This window comes from Corvus kubaryi, unplaced genomic scaffold (genome assembly GCF_017639235.1).
Source record: "Corvus kubaryi isolate FWS band 111438036 unplaced genomic scaffold, C.kubaryi_AGA036_p1.0 37354, whole genome shotgun sequence".
Taxonomy (NCBI): domain Eukaryota; kingdom Metazoa; phylum Chordata; class Aves; order Passeriformes; family Corvidae; genus Corvus; species Corvus kubaryi.
In genome coordinates, this window is record NW_024581116.1 from 17,258,453 (window position 1) to 17,277,492 (window position 19,040).

The 19,040-nt window shown below is 37.0% G+C and overlaps 1 protein-coding gene across 1 annotated transcript in view; it reads right to left on the bottom strand.

Annotated features, from left to right (window-relative positions):
* Positions 1-9,242: 9,242 nt before the first annotated feature.
* The window catches only part of SNTG2 (syntrophin gamma 2), a 193,383-nt gene continuing 183,585 nt past the window's right edge, over positions 9,243-19,040 (bottom strand). Inside the window, exons 18-19 of the mRNA XM_042032748.1 lie at positions 15,073-15,183; positions 9,243-9,420 (exon numbers count right to left, since the gene is read on the bottom strand). Of these exons, the coding sequence (XP_041888682.1) occupies positions 9,289-9,420; positions 15,073-15,183 (243 nt within the window). The 3' untranslated portion in view covers positions 9,243-9,288. The remainder of the gene's footprint in view (positions 9,421-15,072; positions 15,184-19,040) is intronic.

Below are 19,040 nucleotides of genomic sequence, written 5' to 3' on the forward strand. Positions count from 1 at the left end.
AGAACATATCTTGTGAGGAGCAGCTGAGGGAGCTGGGTTTGTTTAGTCTCAAGAAGCAGAGACTCAGGGGGGCCTCGTCGCTCTCTACGACTCCCTGAAAGGAGGTTGTAGTGAGGTGGGGGTCAGTCTCTTCTGCCCTGCCTGCAGTGAGAGGACAAGAGGAAATAACTTTAAGCTGAGATAGGTGAGATTCAGATTAGATATTTTAAAAAAAATTCACTGTTAAGGTCACCAGGTATTGGAATAGGTTGCCCAGGGAGCTGGTGGAGTCACCATCCCTGGAGGTGTTTATAAGAGGAGTCGGGACCTGGTGTTGGGTGATGTGGTTTAGTGGTTACAGTGGTAGTGCTGGGTGGGCGGTTGGACTTGATGATTTTGGAGATCTCTTCCAACCTTGATGACTCTGTGACTCTATGATTTTACCTTACACTGGTTAATAGCCCTGTTATCTTTTTTGTGGGTGTTTAAAATACATAATCTGCTTGTTCTTTGTTAGATGGAAGATCTCTGATGGAAAATGCTACAGTCGTGTAGGATTGCAGATTGCAATTAGCACACAGTGAATGCTGCTGTGTTATAGTGTCAGGTACTAGAGTTCAGCTTTTAAAGTCTGGTATATGATGCTTTAAAATGACAGAGATGAGAGGTCTGTCTACACAAGAAAGTTTGTGAGGAGTTGAATTAGTCTGGGAAATTCCTTCCTATGTTGTTTTTACTGGTGCCTGGCTTTTCCAGGTGATAAAAAGCTTAGCTAGACACAAATTGGTAGTTCTTAGGTCCACATGGTTTGCAAAACATCTTAATATAAAAAACCCCCTACATGCCTGATACCAAAATATTCCCTCTTCCTTATGCTATTGAAATGTTCCTAGTTTTTGCAAAGTTTAATGAAACATCCATTCCCTCAGTTGCAATTTTATTTGCAGTTCAGATAATTAAAGTAGATCTGCACACAGTTCTGGCAATTTCCAAATTCTGGTGTCAAAGAATAGTGTACAGTAACATATCCTATATATGTACTTGTGAGGTTATTTCACACAGTTTGAATTCTTAATTTTTGATTTTGGACTGGACCTTTTCCACAGAGACATAATTCTGGGTGTGTTTTGAATGTCAGAATTAAAAAGGAATGTGGGAAAAAGAAAAATAGCATGGAGCATGCAACTAAAAATTCCAAGTAGCATGGAGCATGCAACTAAAAATTCCAAATGTAACTTCTCATTTTTTTTCAAAAAAAAAAAAAAAAAAAAAAAAAAAAGAAAGAAGAAGAGAAAAAGTAACACCAATGAAGCAAATTGTTGGAGAACTACAGAGATTCTGTATGATGAGAATGTAACTGTAAAAGAACAAAGTTCGATTGATTTTTTTGAAAGAGCTATGACAAATGAAAACAGTGTATAATCTTTCAGAAAAATGACCTTGATAAAATGGTATGATAGATCTAAGGGTAGTGTTATTGCAGATTAAAAACACTACAAAAATGAACCAATTGATTTGCAAACATTAGGCAAAAATGGGACCCACTCTTAGACACAGTCTAACACACAGGCATTTTCAGCCTGTTGGAAAAGTAGTGAAGCTTTGGATGGTAGAGAATATACTGTGCTTATTGAAAATAATTTTGAAAAATAACACCTATACCTTACCTACTTGCCTGTATTGTTACAAAACAAAATATCAGTCACGTCAAACTAAGAGAACATTTTCTTTGAAGGCAGAGGAGCTAAGCAATTCTCAGTGAAAAGAACCACTTGGTGACTGGGCATGCTATTTAAATAAAGAAAAAAAACCCCAGGAAACCTATGTGTCTCTAAGATAGATTAAGTAAAATCACAAGAAAACATGCCATATAAATGGATTTACTACTGATGAAAGGCATATATTGTGGAAGTCTGTATACTAATTAGCATGTCAAAAACCTACTACACTGCTGTGCATACTATGACATACCAGACAAAACTGAAGTATGGTGCAAGTTTTCCCAAGAGGAAAATCAGTAAAAGATCTTCATGATTAAAGCAGAGAAAACTTGTTTACATCCTTTTCATATGAGCATTCAGGAACTGTCTTTTTTAGGATAATTTCCTGATTGCAACTGCAGGTATTTCTCTACAGGTTATAAAACACTGAGTAAAAAATTTATTAAGAAATTAGAAGGAAATTAAAAAATATTGAGGGAATAGAAATAGTTAGTGTAGCAACAAAAGGCATTAGAAACACTTGGCTTTATAGAATTAGGGTGACATATTGTAATGAAACGAAAGAATGTTAAGAGTATTTTGAGATATTAGTATAACTCTAAAGTGCAAAAGAAAACAACAAGCAAATAAACTCAGGGAGATTATTTGCAGGACTGGGAAGAAATTAACTCTGTGTAACTGACCAGGAACCCAGAATCTGATGCTATCAAAAGAGCATTTTTTACCTACTGTATGGAGTAAGTTAACTGAAATTCCTCAGTGCCTTGGTCCAAAGGAAGGTGAAGGGCAAATTAACTATAAGTTTGGTTATGAATCTGATTACTTTTCCTTTCATCCTGCTATGCTTATGTCAGTGATGGGGAGAAATAAATCTATAATAATTCTACAAATGCTGATAAAAACATCATTGACTGGAATGAAGGACTGAAGCCCAGAAACGTCTGTGACATTCAACTCTGCAGTCATTTGGATATCACTGTTTCATATGTCTCTCTGGCTGCACACATTTCCCCTTTTGAGTTTTGTGAAAGCATCAATATATCTCAAGAACCATGATGTGATAGTGCTAGTAAATGCTGGGGCTTTTGTGGAAGCCACTGTGCTTTTAGTTATAGGCAAATGAGGAAAACTCTTGCCTTGACTCTAAAGATTCTTCATTGTATTGAACACAGTTAGAGTACAAGACAGATACAAATCATAGCACTTCTCCAACTCATAGTGTGAAAAATTTAAGAAACAGCTTTTTCCAGTCCTATCCAGCAATAAAACACACTGGTTCAGTAAAGGACTTCTACTTTAAAACACGTAAAGTTTTTTCCCTAAAGCCAATTAAATATTCATATTCACTCAGCCAGGGAATACTTGTCTGTCTTCTGTGCAAAAAGAAAACAGTGAGCTGATTATGTACTCTGCTTATGGATGTTGTAGGGTAGTAATTTAGCTCAGTTCTGAATGTTAATTGAACAAAGTGCTTAAAGACACAGTAGAATGTCTTTAATATTTTTTTTATGAGTAGCTCTGTGTTCCAAGAGTCAGTGCATCCCCTGAGACATAGAACTCACCTATGAATTAATACAATTTCTACTGCCTCATTTTAGAAATTTTTTCTACTAAGCCCCTGGTAGTAACTGCTAGCTGGACAAACAAGCTAAGACTTTTTCTTCACTACCCTCTGTCAGTTAAACGGGATGACAAACTTCTGATTTAAATTTCATTCACTTCAGGATTGTTTTATTTTATTCTCATAATCCTGCAACATTGCTCATGATTGCTATTTTTTATTGCATTGGTATATAAATACGATATTAAACCTATCTATAGAAAACAGAGCTGTCAAAAATCTGTGTGGTAGAATAGCTTGTTGATGGAGAAAGATGCCTTCTCAGAATATGATTTAAGCCACTGGTTTTAGGCATCTATTGCAAGAGGGAATAAAGCACTCCTTGGATTTGCTGGTTTCTATCCACTGGTTATGGGGTTGAGACCAGATGATTAACACAGACCAGACACCTCATTGCTACGTTAATTCATTAATAAGCATCAAGTATGATATTTCCATCATAGATGGGAATTTAGAGACTTGTAAAAACCTGTCAGCTAGTTAGCCTAGAAATATAAAAGAAGTAATGTTTCAAGAATAATTGGTAGTGAGGAAAGAAAAATAAAGTTCTTCTTACATTTAACTTCCTTTACCTGCTTGGTTGTCTTGCAATCCTAGAGATCTATGCAGCTAAGATGCTTCTGCCCCCACAGCTCCTGATGTGTAGACTTGCACAATATATCATGTCTTTGCACTGAAAAAAGTCTGTGATCCATTTAAACTAGAGGTTGGAATACCTGCATAAGTGCAACATTCCAAAAAAAAAGATTACAGCTTTCAGCCCAAATAGTTCTGAGTTTGATTCCCTACTGAAAAGTCAGCAGTTTTTTCAGGGGGAATAAATCCCTTAAGTGACCATGTAGGCAGCTGTGCACCAAGTGAATATTAGAAAAGAAAAGTATTTTTCTTCCTCTGTTTATTAATTAAAATCGTGTATCTTTTTTTCAGACAAAGTCCTGTATAAGTCACTGGGACTTAAAATAGCAGTGGATTTTAGCTCATGTCCATGGAATTTGATAACTTCAAATTTCATGAGAATATTTTACTTAAGAATTTTTTTTGGTTGAACCAGATTAGAATACTTATTTGATTTCATCTTGCATGGTACACAAATCCGTTTTGCACTTAATAAATTTACTACAAGGTCTTTTAGTTCACATAAGAAAATTGCTTCTCTACATGCTTCAACACAAAAGTACCTAACATTTTTGAAGCATAGGTTAAGAAAAAAATACATGATTACTTGATATATTTTACATTTTTTCTTTGCAGTCTTTAACTATTCAGCATCCATAACTCAGTGAATGGCAATTCAAAGTAAGAGAACTACACTGAAAGATGAATTTCCTGATGAAGTTCCAAAAATGAGTCAAATGAGTTCCAAGAGGTATTATTAGTGTGCATACCTAAGTGAAGGAGTTTTTTAAGATTTCAGTGTCTGTCTGTCTGTCCATCCCTCCCCTGCTTCCATTTTTGCAGTGCTTTGTTCCATTCCTCATGCACTGGAAAGAGGGACAGAAATCACCACTTTGCCTCTCATGAGAGCATGGAGAAAAGTGCTTCCTTCCTAACATTCACCCTCTCTGCCCTGAAGAAGCTTACTGGAGGACAGAGGCAAACTATGTTAAAAGAAAATCAACAACAGAAGTAAAAAGCAGAAAAATTGCATTGCCATTATACACACCTCACTTTGAGCACTGTGACAGAGGAGATACTCAGGTGGGGAGGAAAGTGCTATAAAATACTGACAGTGTTTTGATAGAAGCATTTATCAAGATGTACTGAAAAAGAAATTCAGGCAGTTTTAATTTCTGCTTAGGCCACTACAAAGATCAGACTACCCGTTAAAGGTTTTGTGGAAAAGGCATGCCTTGTCTGAAGTTACTTATGAATTAATGTTGTTCAGATAGAATACAGGATTTTAGATGAATGGTTGCAAAATTTGTCAGAGCTTACTCTTCTTCCCCCAGAAAATTACTTTTTAAGCTTCAGACCTACTGGCTCAAGGTTGAGAATCATTTTGAAATACTTTTTCTAAGATCTTAACCTTAGAAGAATTCAGTCAGATTTCCACAACTTGAGCTTTGGATCAGCACAGACTCAATATAATAGTTCTGGGCTTTATGATTACAGGCAAAAATAAAACTAAATATTATAGGTCAGATTAAGTCAGTGAAACGCTCTGGTAACATCTAAATTTATAACTAAAATTGTCAGGGCCTGTTTTTTATCCCTGAGGCCATCTGGTACAGCCTGGCCACATTCCCTCTATTAAATGCTCTGGTGTTTTCAACAGGGTAGCACAACCAAGCTATGCACTGAGAAGAGAGCTGAGCTGACTTTAGCTTGATTGTGAATAGGATTTTTCTGCAGATTTTAATCATGGTAGAGCAGAAATGCCAGAAATTAATCATCAGTATGATTCAAGTCCAGTGCCTAAGTCCAGGCTGTACCACTCCTTAATTTATAAGTCATGATGAGCCTTGTTCTGATTTAAATCAACAGTACTACACATTTGCTCAAAATAACATTTGTAGATGGGATTATTTTTAGTCTTTTAACCAAGTCTTGGGTTTAAATAAAGGCATAAAGATAATTTGGAATTACAGAGACTATCCTGTTTTTACTCATTTCTAATCAGAAGCAGCTATCTTGATTTTGTGATGGTGCCCAATTTTATAACTGTGTTTGTATGCTTCCTTCCCCAGCCTGCTGTTTATGGTGCTGCTGTAGCAAATGGTTCTCTCTTCCTACTACATATTCAATTCTGGTACACCTTTGTCTCCCTAGAAAAAAAATAAAGGAAAACAATACACAAATACATAATGAGGTAGTAAGACTAAAGCTTAATATATCACAAGTATGTAACAAAGAATATTAAAATTTGTTTTACGATCTCTCATTTGACATTCCAGCTGCCTAAAGCAGGTGTCCTTTGCCTCAGCCTGCGATTCCTAAGGGATGACTGTGGAAGGTATCTACCAGCAGATCTATTTGTGAATCCTACTACTTTCCTATTTTGAGATGTTTAGTGAGCTGAAATGTGGTGCAAATACTCAAAACTTTAACAGAGAAAAATATATGCATGATATATGATCCACGTTCTGAAGGCAATGACAAAATAATATGCTGTACTGACGATTAAAAATTTGACAAAGAAACATAAGCAACCGAAAAAAATTGGGATTGCAACATTTTCAAATATGAGGTATATGACTAAGAAATGCAAGGTGCTATGGAAGTCCTACACAGCCTATATAACAGCTGAGTAATTAGCAATCCATTAGCTTTTCCCAGACTCTGGCAACTTCCTCAAAAAACTGGCCTTTATTCCCTGCCTTGAGACTGCTACAGAATGTGAAAGAAAGGAAAAAGCAAGTGAGCTAATAAGGATCTGCAAGTTCCTCATTAAAAATATGTTTGGAGAATTATTTCTAAAATACAATGCTAAATTTCAGAGGATGAAGTTATAAGAATTTTTTCTCTAATATTCCTTGAGATTGATTTGGACATACAGAAGAAAACTACTGTTTTCTTACAACAAACAGTTTTAATAACAAAAACAGTAGCTCATCAGAAGACTAAAAGAGTTCAGAAATTCCATTAAATAAACAACAAAATAACTTAAAATCACTATAAGCAACTTAATTTAAGAGATTTGAAGGTGCTAATGAAAATGTGCACTATCCAGCTGCTTTGGAAAAAAAAAACCAATAATGCTCTTTTTGAATAGCAGATTTTTTTTGGTAGAAATGAAAGATTATTTAATAAACTAGGCTTCATTTATTTTAAGGTTTTATTACAGTATTTGGGGAGATATGTTAGTTTATAATCACATGATTCTTAAAACTTTAAGTCTATATGTCTGACTGTAGTACCAGTTCAGTACTAGCTGGTACAGTTTTCTACTGTAACTACCATGTTAGTATCGAACTTTGTCCACGGAAAAATATTAGAAAAACAAAACTGAATTAGTTCTGCAATTTTTCATCCTGCAGAAACTGTGACATTTCTAATTGTTCATGCTAATAAACTGAATTGAGAACTGATTGTAAGAAAGATATTCTAATGGAATGTTAAAACCTCAGAAAATACCATGAGCTGAAAATAAAAAAGAAAGCTGAGAATTAAAAGAAACATTTTAAATTAATGCATGTTCAAGAAAGAAAAGTTTTGAATTTTTTTAGAAATAAAATAAATATAAAATTGAGATTATGTATGTTAAAAATACTCTATTGGCTATAAAGATTTATTTAAAAATAATAAAAATATTTATCACATTTTCTAAATATTGTTTTACCAGGAGTTAGCACTCCTACTATGCCTCATCGCAAAACACTGGAACCCTAAACAACACTGGAATTACAAGCATAGTCTGCACTGTTCAAATTAATTTCTCTATGGATGACACTTAGAAACGAGTAATCCTCCGGGCAGGACAAATTCAGCTGCATTAGGCACTTTATTTGTGCCTATGCTTTAGATGGACAGATAAGCATCCATTTGAAGTAAGTGCCTATGGCCTCACTGCAGTCTGCCAAGACAGCTTGAGACCTGAAGGAGAGAACTTAGCTGACTAAACTTAAGCACTGAGTTTATGTAAAAACACTCCTTACTTGAGACCTTTCAAAGGCACCAACCTCTTTTCATTAGGATACAGTAACTTTAGGCTTTTACTTTAGCAGGACACTTGACAAGACTCCTAAAATTTAGAGAGGACTTTGATGAATTCACTCCTTATACATGGCATCTACTTAAGATAGTCTACTTGTTTGATTTTGATTGTTTTATTTTCTTGATGCTGCCTCAAAAGTGCAAGTGAGAAAAACTGAGACTTCTATCACAGAAACCTGCAATATTTGGTATGACGTACAGGGAATATGCCCTAAGACTAGAATGTCTTCTTTTTTTTTATCATTTCTTTTCAATAGCAGGAAGAATTATGTGTGCATTTAAGATTATGATTTCAGAAGGAACGTTAGGCATATGTAAAAAGTAAAACTATATTATTTCCTCAGCAAGGACAAAATCCACTTTGCTTGAATATAAGTCAAGGTTAAAGCTACAGGAAAATTAAACGTAGATGTCCCAGAAAAATCTTTATGTTTTGTTATGTTCATCTTATATTGGAAGCGTGTTCCTCCAAACAAAAGCTGTTCCCAAGCATACAGAGCATTACATCAAAGGATAGGTGTCAAGTCAATCTATGAACGAAGAAATGAATGGGTCATGGAAGCTTTATTAAAAGATAAGAAAACCCTATGGCAAGTTTTCTAAAACCAAGTGTCTATAGTCAGGCTTCTTAACAGAGTCTAAAGCTCTTCACAGTTATCTACCATGATACCTAAATGCACACCTGACATCACTTTGTGCATACACTGGGGCAACTTACTCTCAGTATTCTCAGGGCAAGGTGTGTGCTTAACTATGTTCCTGGATCTCAAATAGGGTATTTAGTGTTTTTCCAGAGCTAAACTCTCAGGCCTTGAAAGAACACAACCATGGAACTACAATTTTTCAAATATATAGAAGAAAGATGAAGTTCAATTCCAACAATAGTTGTCTTCAATAATTACTTCTTTTCTATGGTGAAGACTGTAGAAATTGCCTGTGTGCCCAACACTTTTCAAAACAGACTTAGAGGCCAAATTTTGGACATACACTTTTCAAATGTTACTCCACATTACTGTCTAATAAGGGGGAGAATGTATCATCATGAGAGCAGAAATCAAAATGACTCTACAAATATTACTGAATGAATATTCACTTAGAATTTTAGATTAATGCTGAAGATAACAAACTGATTCTGTTTTACTTAGTATTTTTTAACTCATAGATTCAAAATATCAGATTGTGAAAACTCTTAACATTACAGATAACACAACTATAGGCTTCTTATAAAATCACAAGTTGCAATATTGTGAATGAAATAACTACTTTCGTTAAGAAAATAATTTATTTTCCATAGTCACAACATATAATCTAGTATCAGTTACTGTACATATATTTTCTTGCAATACTCTGACTGTCTATGAATACTGGATCCACAGATGCCACTTTTGCTGCTATAAAGGAGTGAATACAGTGTAAAACTGCCGTCAGATCCTGAAATTCAAGTTCCTGAAAGAAGTAAGAGAAAAAAAAAAAGGAAGAGAAAAGGTGAATTCAATTCAGGCTTATAAACATTTTACATGAATACAGAGCAGACTAGTTAGAAAACAATAATGGCCTTAACATGAAAATTGAATCTTTACAGGAAACTGTAAAGTTAAAATTGTTAAGAATAAAAACTGTATATCCATACCTTGTTCACTGGCAGTGCCGCTCTGTCAACTGTCAGAGTTTTCACTCTGTGCTAATTTATTGTTTATACTGTACTCAGTTTGGAAAATAAAATCAGTCAATGTGCAAGAACATTCAAATATTGCAACACAGAATAACTAAGGCTGGAAAAGATCTTGAAGATCACTGAGTCCAACCATTAACCCAGCACTGCCAAGTCTACCACTAAACCATGCTGCTAAGTGCCACATCTACACTTGACAAACCTCCAGGGATGCTGGCTCAACCACTTCCCTGGGCAGCCTGTTCCAATGCTTGGCAACCCTTTTGGTGAAGAAATTTTTCCTAATATCCAATCTAAACCTCCCCTGGCACAAGCTGAGGCCATTTCCTTTCATCCTGTCACTTATTTCAGGCAGTTGTAAAAAGTGGTAAGGCCTTCCCTGGGACTCCTTTTCTCCAGGCTAAAAAACCCCAGCTCCTTCAGCCACTCCTCAAATGACATTCCTGCCTTATATACCACCAGATCTGTTGCCCTTCTTAAAGTGAAGGGCCCAGAACTGGACACAGGACTTGAGGTATGACCTCACCACTGCCTAGTACATGGGGACAATCACTGCCCTGGTCCTTCTGGCCACACTATTGCTTGATACAGGCCAGAATGCCATTGGCCACCTTGGCCACCTGGGCACACTCTGGCTCATGTTCAGCTGCTGTCACCAGCATCCCCAGGGCCTTTCATAGCAGGCAGCTTTCCAGCCACTCTGTCCCCAGCCTGTGGCACTGCCTGGAGTTGTTGTGACCCAAGGGCAGGACTCGGCATTTGGCCTTGTTGAACATTATTAAAGAATTTGACAAGTTAAGGCTGTTTGAGGATGATGTGGTATCAAATTAGTGGAGGGTAGGGTGAGGAGATCACATCTTTTGTCAGCCTCTGAAGGAAAGATGAGAGGCCAGAGGGAGGGTGGAAGATAAGGTGAAGTCACACCATACCCTAATGACAGAAACGAACATGGCTGGGTATGAAATTCCTACACCCTAATTCACAAAAAAAGGCAGAATGATTCTTAAACAGTTCTCAGATTGGCTTGACTTTTTACAACATATTTCATCTCCTGTGCACAAGTTAACTTTCTTTTTCCCCTATGATCCCAGACAGTAATAGTCTGACGCAATGACAACAAACATAATGTAAAAAGCATGTTCAATTTAAGTGATACTACTATGTGTAAAGTCTGCAGCTGGTTAATATATTGTGGGGACACTTGAGACAGTTTTGGTTTGAGGAGAAGACTGTTTTCAAAAATCTATTGGCTAACCAGCTGTTTACTGAGGCACACTCCACATGCTTTTTCTGTAACAGAACTTTATAGTATGTCCTAAACAAAATTGGCCCAAACAGAATATTTGGCATATAGTCACACATATCTAAGGAGAAACTGGGGTAGGCATTTGCTTGCATGTAGATTACAACAGGGAAGGGTGAAAAGTACTGGGGGATAGTTTGAAAGTATGGATTTAGTAAAAGATAGGGATGGCTTTCTGACTTGGGAAAATGTAGATGTTGCATAGTCTGAAGACTGGGACACAATATGTCACTTTGCTATCTTGAATACAGTTTTATAGGTGGAAATTTAGGCTCTTAAGCTTTGGTGTAATATTAATTCTTCCTAGAAAATAACACCAATGACACTTTAAAACATACATTGCTCTGACAGTATTTTTTTTTAAAGTACCATTTCTCTCTGTGCTCAGTCAGGCAGATGAGTAACTGATCATTTTTATTTGCGCTATACCATCTAACAGCACCCTTATGTTTGCTTTCCTTATCTGAGTTTGCTGCTTTTTTGGTTAATTGAGATTGTCAGTTTTTAAGAAGAATCTGTGCATGTCTAATATTTCTATAACCAAAGCTATTTCAGTTTACTGTATGTACTGTAATAAGTAGATTAAGTACAACAAAGGCACTAAGAGGAAGACACTGAGAGAAGAACACAAAAGATTGGATTAAAGCAGTGGGAAGATAAGACTGCAAACCTTCCTGCTGGTACTGAAAATATAAAAAATGAGCACGCTGCACTGACCTTCACTGTATGTGCACAGCCAAGGAAGAAAAAGATATGTTCTTGTTTCATCCACCCACCTAGGAGAGTTGGATTTATTACATATCATAAAGAGCTTGACAGGCCTGTTGCATTATTACTATGAACACAATTTTATTGATAACTTCTGAGAGCTGTTGAATCACTATTTGAACAAGACATGAGCCTGTATCACATAAAAAGCAAATAAAGGAGATGCTGACAGTTCTTATTATTGTGCCCTGTGCATTTCATGACTTCTTTAAGGACACCGGTAAGCCTCAGTGTATATTATTTGGTGGCAAGAGCACAACTATTACCACTGTAATAGTTGTTCAAGATATGTTTTCCAATCAGACTGGCATTTTTTTGGTTGTTGTGGTGGTTTTTGTTTGGTTTTGTTTTGTTTTTTGGGGTGGGGGGGCGTTGGTTTGGTTTGGGGTTTTTTGGGTTTTTTTTCAGGTTAAAAACCTAAATAAAGATGTCCAGGTTTTAGCTCCAGACAACATCAAAGTCAAAATGGAAACTAAAATTCTAAATTTGGTTCGGCAAGTATAACAGGGCTTGGTTGCCATATAATGGATGAGAAGAATATGCAGGGCTCTTAAGTTATCTTCTTGTAACAGCCAAGAACAGCAACATCTAGTTGAAGCTTCAATATGGCTCACAATACTCTATTGACCGCAGTGGTTTCTTATCTTTCTTCAGTAAATATTTGAGACGAAGTAAGATGAAAGGAAAATGGAAATGCTCAATTAAAATATGCTTGGGAAAAAAGTCTGATCTTCCAGATATATACCTACAGTTTAGCTAAGGGAAATAAAGCATCAATACAAACCTAAAAGTATTCATCTTATTTTTTTTCTTTTTTTAGAGCAACCTTGAAAATTTGGGTAAAGAATATCGACTATTATTAAGATTGCTTGTAATTTCTCGATATTAAAGGCAGGGTAAGTTCAGGGAAGTACTGAAGTGGGAAACTATAAGAAGTTGTAGGGAATACAAAGAACCTGAAGGAGAAACAACAGACAGGAATCTTGGCCTTATTATCTCCTTTCAACAGAAAACTTCTTAAATGAGGAATGTATTGTTCACCTAAAACTGAAGTGCACAGGAAGAAGTACTTGACTTAAAATTTAGAAGCCAAAATAGAAGGAGAAGAAACATCACGTCTAGCTAGTAAACAAGACACAAAAGTAGAATTCCCAAATGTGATTATTTTACCCCCAAGAATTCTTAAAATATGAAGTTAGACATAGTCTGGAAAATTCTTTTGCAACCTTAGCTCTCTGTTTTCTGCGAAGAGAACATAAGTCATCTGCATCAAGCTTTCTTTTGTGCATAGTGGCTCATTTACTCAGGAAAAATGAAACTTCTATTATTTGATAACATTTTTGTTTCTCATTATTGGCTGCATTTCACTGTATAGCACCATCTGGCCTCCAAAATCTCTTTCAGTGCAATAAGCAGAAGCAAATACTGGACTGTATTATGGATATTAGTGTTGGGCAGCTTCCAGCCAGCCTGTAACTCTCAAGTCAAAGAAATCATACCATTTAGGTGGTGGCCATACATTTGATTATATATACCAGTTATCTGAAGTGGAGAGGCTGCACAGCTGTGTCCCAGGCCCATTTAATGTGGAATCCTAGTGGGTACATTGCAGAGGCAGTTGTAAAAGGTGTAATCAGTGAAATGCTGATAAATCCTCAGTTACTTAGTATCAGTCTTTTCTCTGACCTTTAATGAGCCTTTTCTAGGATCTTCTAACATTTACAACACATATGTACATTTAGGTACACAGATATTCAGAATTCTGTATGAACCAATCACATATCAGCTACCATCTGATACTTTCAAGGTATTTGATTCACAAACATTCACGTGAATTTTGCCAATTACAAGATGTTTTCATTAGATCTACATAAAAGAATAATTTTTAATGTTTTAACAAATTTGTCTCCTGAACAAAATTTGCTGCAAAATCATCATAAGGACTCATCATAAGGATTATCTAATGATTTAATGCAGCGATACCTCATATAGTTTTTGCATTAGTACAATCTTCCTGTCTAACCCGAAACAAGTTACGTAAGCTCTCTGCAACAGATGATCACATATAAAATGAAGACAGTAGTCCTCTTCTGTCTCCAAGGACTACTGTGAGAAATGAATTTGAAATGGCCTGCTACTAGACAAATTATTATACATTGTACCTTTTGTAACAGATATTATAATATCTTTTACAGTAGAGCCAAGAGGCAGCTCAGGTTAAGCTTGCTGATGAAATCCTGAGTAATTTACTAATACAGATGTAAAAAGATATATTGCATGTGTTATAACTTTATGACAAATAAGGAAGGTTTTGGACTTCCTCCTTACAATTTTTTTGAAACATTAGAAGGATAGGCAAAATATATCTTTTGTGTATGGTAACTATAGAAAAATATCACTTTATAAGTGACTTTAACCTGTACAACTTCACCTAAGAATATTTGAAAACTTTCATAGGTCTTCAGATACCTTTCGGTTGTTTTCACTGTTTGTCCACCAAAACCCATCTGAACACACTCTTATCTTCCTTTTCTATGTCATATCACACCAAAGTTCTCCTCCTTCTTTTTAGAACAACATAACTGAAAAATCATCTATTTATTTTTTAATTCAACAGCAAGCTTGGGATCAAAGGGCAGAATCCGTGCAGATTACGGCATTGCAACCAGACTTCCAGAAGACTACAACCCTGAATGAGAAACTGCTGAAGTTCAGTTTGGAATCTTAAATCTAAGTTGCAAAATTTTATTTGATAAATGCTAGAGAAAAAAGAAAAATGAGACACTACTAATATCTCATCTATAACAGTGACTGGACAGCTCCATATTCCAGATCCTGCAAAGAACCAAGTGCTCTTAGTTCACAGTAGAACCAATAAATTTCAGCAACTGCTTGGCCTTTTGCAAGAATATTCTGTTTTTAAGCTAATAAATGTTACACATTTTTTTAGGGAACTGTAACCATTTATGTGTTTAAAAATTTAAGTCCACTTATATAGCAGCTTAAAAATGTACTTAACATTTATATAGTTTTATTTTTACTTTATTTCTTTAAAATGCAGTTTTTAGACATTATATCTACTACAGGTTGACAGAATAACTTCACAGAAATGATCTTTCTGAAAGAGTAAAATACCATCATAACACAACTTAATAACAGGCTTGTAGAAATAGTGTAATAAATCTATGGGTATTACATTACTTCTGTTTATTGTGAAGTTTCTGAAGAACGGGCAAAAAAGGATAAACTGTGATGTGCTAACCATATGTATGCCTAGTAGAAAATGGGATTTCCAATGCCTTGACGGTAATTTTATTTCATGTTTAACTAAATTGAAGAAGAAGATGTTGCTTACCTTTGTCTCAATTTGTTTGGTGTCTAGATTTTGAAAAAGCAGCTTTACTCTTGTTTTCCCATCATCTGATGAGCCTTTGAGCTGAGAGAATTTAAATCTCCACAGAACATTCTAAAGAAAAAGAAATTTGATTAAGGACTCTGTTACATGTTTTTACCTAGAACTATAGAATGACAATCAATGTTTGTCTAAAATAAAGCACTAGGGCAGTAATGCAGTGCATGATAACAGGCTCTTTGCAGAGCAATTAAAATTAACATTTTTGTACCCTTTGTGAAAGCAAAAGAGGCAATATTAATATTCACTAATTAAACTATTTAGAAATTCTCTAAAATATAAATGTTTCATTTGCCTACATAACATAAAGATGGCATAAAGCTTAATTCCATAAAGACCCATGAGGATATTTGTATCAGTTTCAGTATGAACACAATTCCATGCCATATCTTGATATTTTATATTTCAGCTGGCTCATTTGCATAATGTAGATAATTGTGACTTACACAGATATTGCAAAGCTGAACTTACTGATGCGTGAAATGTGGTTTGAAATTCTCAAATGAGGTATAGAAATGCAAAAATACTATTATTGAATGTAGTCTCAGAAACCACAAAATGTGTTTTTGTACATGAATTGCATGGCCTGGTTTTTGGTAGCAGGGGGCTGCAGAGGTGGCTCCTGTTAGAAGCTCGTGGAAGCTTCCACCATGTCCAGCAGAGCCAATCCCTGATGACTCTGAAGATGGACATGCTGCTAGCCAAAACTGGGCCAATGAGAGAGGCTGGTAATGCCTCTGGGATGACATATTTATGAAGAAAATTAAAACAAAATTAAAACAAAGTCACACAGTTTTTGTTCTAGTCAGAGAAGAGGAGGTGAGAACATGTGAGGGAAACAACATGGAGACACCAAGGTCAGTGGAGAAGGAGAGGCAGGAGGTGCTCCAGGTGCTGGAGCCGAGGTTCCTCTGCAGGTGTGGTGCAGACCATGGTGAAGCAACTGTCCCCCTGCAGCCCATGGGTCCATGGGGGATGCAGAGATCCACCCACAGCTCGTGGGGGAGGTGCCCGTGTTGGAGCCGGTGGATTCCCAGAGGAGGCTGTGATCCAGTGGAAGAGCCAGTGGAGAGAGAGGGGCCCTTGCTTCCAGGCGGGAGCAGCCTGTCCTTGGAGGACTGCACCCTCTGGAAAGAGAGAGCCACGGCGCAGCAGTTTTGAGAGGACTGTTTGCCCGTGGGAGGGACTCACGTTTCGGCAGGTGTGGTGGGGCTGCTGCTCGTGAGAGTGGACCCATACCGGGGAAGTTCAGGAAAACTGTCTCCCATGGGAGGGACCCCATGGCCTCACAGGGAAAGACTCCTCTCCCGGAGCAGTGGAAGAGAATCTCGGTGATGGACTGACCAAACCCCCATGCCCTGTCTCCCTGCGCTGTCGGTGGGAAGGAGGGAGGGGCTAGGGGGAAAATGTGTTTTAAGGGCTTATTTTAAAGGGTTATTCTCAATATCCTCCTCTGATTCTGTTAGGAATCAATTCACTTTGTAACTTTAAGTTAAGCCTGTTTTGTCCTTGAAGTGTTTCTCCCAGTCCTTATCTCAGCTCATGAAGCCTTCCTCAATTTCCATTTTTTTCTTTCTCTCCTCTGCCCAGCTGTGGCACAGGAGGGTGACCAAGTGACTCTCGTGGGTGCCTGGTGTTGGGCCTGTGTCAAACCACGACAGTTCTACATTACATAATGGTTTGTAAACTATATAAGGATTTTAAGCTTCCTGGTCTCCCACAGGTTTATGCATGGCATCTTACTAGCATTGGCAGATTCTAGATTGACAGATATGCTTTAATATTTATGTAGATACTTTGTAAAAACAAAAATTGGGCAATTATTTTTGAAATCAAGATAATTTTCTGTATTTATCTGAATATTTTCTATTGATCACCTGAAAATGTGTAATTAAAAAAAACCCACAAGGTAACAACTTGCACCTAGACTTCCTGCTGATGTTTCCTTTAATGCCTATAATCTTAATGAAAATTCTCTGCACATGTTGAAATGTGGTTCAGTCCCCAGACACTGCTGAGGAAACACAATTTAAATATTTGGAAGGTTATTTCAAAAGCACACATGGAAAAAAGTTTGCTGTGTTCCATTTTCCAACATGCCTCTCCTCAAAATATTTTTTTTAAGTAGACCTGCACTACCAGTGGTATTCGGAACCCTACTCATAGTTTAATGTCCTATAAATAAAAAATATCTCCTGGTTCCCTGCAGACATAAATGTCACCAACTTCTTAGAGAGACATAACAGATGAAGAAAAACTGAACTATGCTACAGCACTGTGATGGTGCTTAAACTTTACATTCACAAACAGATTTTAACTGGCTCCAGAGGGCCTAATTAGACCACCTGAAAAGTGTTAAAAGCTTAAACGAGTTTGGCTCTAAACAGGATAGAGGAATGTTTGCTATGTAATATAACTCCTAAGGCGGAGATGAATCAAGAACTTAGGAACAATTTAGTAATAATAAACACTGCCGGAGTCATCATCTCTCTCAACAGTTGACACCGAGTGGGAAAGATGAGAAGTAGATAGCACTGGAAGGTGGAAGAAAATGCACTTTGGGATCCCTTTATATTGGAGGAGCGGCTGGAGGCACAGGATGGGGAAGATGAACCAACCAATCCGACAAGATAAAAAAGAATCTCTACAATGAGATATAAAGTAGATGCAGGCCACAGAAGTATCTCAGTGATGGGCCCAAAAAGATTGAATGAGTTAAGCCCATCAAGAGCCTGGAATAGAACATGCAGGAAAAGAAACTGTTCTAGAAAAGTTCTTTAAAAGACATCTTTCTTGTGCTGGAGAGACAAGTCAGAATATGGGAGAGAAACAACCCTGCAGAAACCATGGTCAGTGAAGAATGGGGAGGAGGTGCTGTTCCTGAAGGACTGCACCTGGCGGGAAGGACCCTGGCTGGAGCAGTTCATGAAGAGCTGCAGCCCATGGGAAGGATTCATTGGATTCTGGAGGGCTGTGTCCTGTGGGAGGGACTCCACACTGGAACAGAAGAGTGTGAGTTCTCCTGAGGAGGAAGGAGTGGCGGAGACAATGTGTGGTGAACTGACCACAGCCCCCATTCCCAATGTGCCTGTGCTGCTGGAGAGGAGCAGGTAGAGAAAATTGGGAAGCAGAGACGGGTGGGGGGGAAGGTGTTTTAAGATCTGGTTTTTATTTCTCATTAGCATACTCTCATTTGATTGGATTGGCAATAAATTAAACTAATTTGCCCAAGTGGAGTCTGTTTTGCCCATGATGGTCACTGCTGAGTGATGTCCTCCTGCCTTTATCTTGACCTGCGAGCCTTTTGTTGTATTTCCTCTCATTTGCCCAGCTCAGGAGGAAGCCAGGTCAACCCCCCACACTCCAAAGCAAAAGTTCTTGTGCTTTTTATTTCAGAATTTGTAATAAGAAGGCCCTTTAAAAACTGTTTTTCAAGTGTAAAAAAGAATGTTTTTCAATGAGTACATGAGCTGGTTGCCCAAAATTTGAGACTGAGATTTTGAGTCATAGAGCAGATGGGAGACTGGCCTTTATTTTAATAATCCTCTTTGAATACCTGCTGGGGTGCAAGAGCATTCTTTGCATCAACAGAAGACCTTAATTTTTTCATTAAGTCCAAGAAAAAATAGATTTTTCAGTAAAATTGCTATGTCCCTAATGAACTGTTAATTGCTTGACCACTTAAAGAATCTTTTTTGCATTGGTAGAAAATATTCTGAAATAGCTATGCATAGGGGAAAACACAGTGAACTCCAGGTGACAATTATGGGAAGGAAGATGAACTGCAGAAGTCACCCATTATTGCCTCACTCTGGCTTGAGGATGCAGAGAACATCTCCATCTCTCACATAGATGAAGAATTAATGTACGTGAGCTCTCCAGAATTTTTACCGTTTAGCAATGGAATAAGT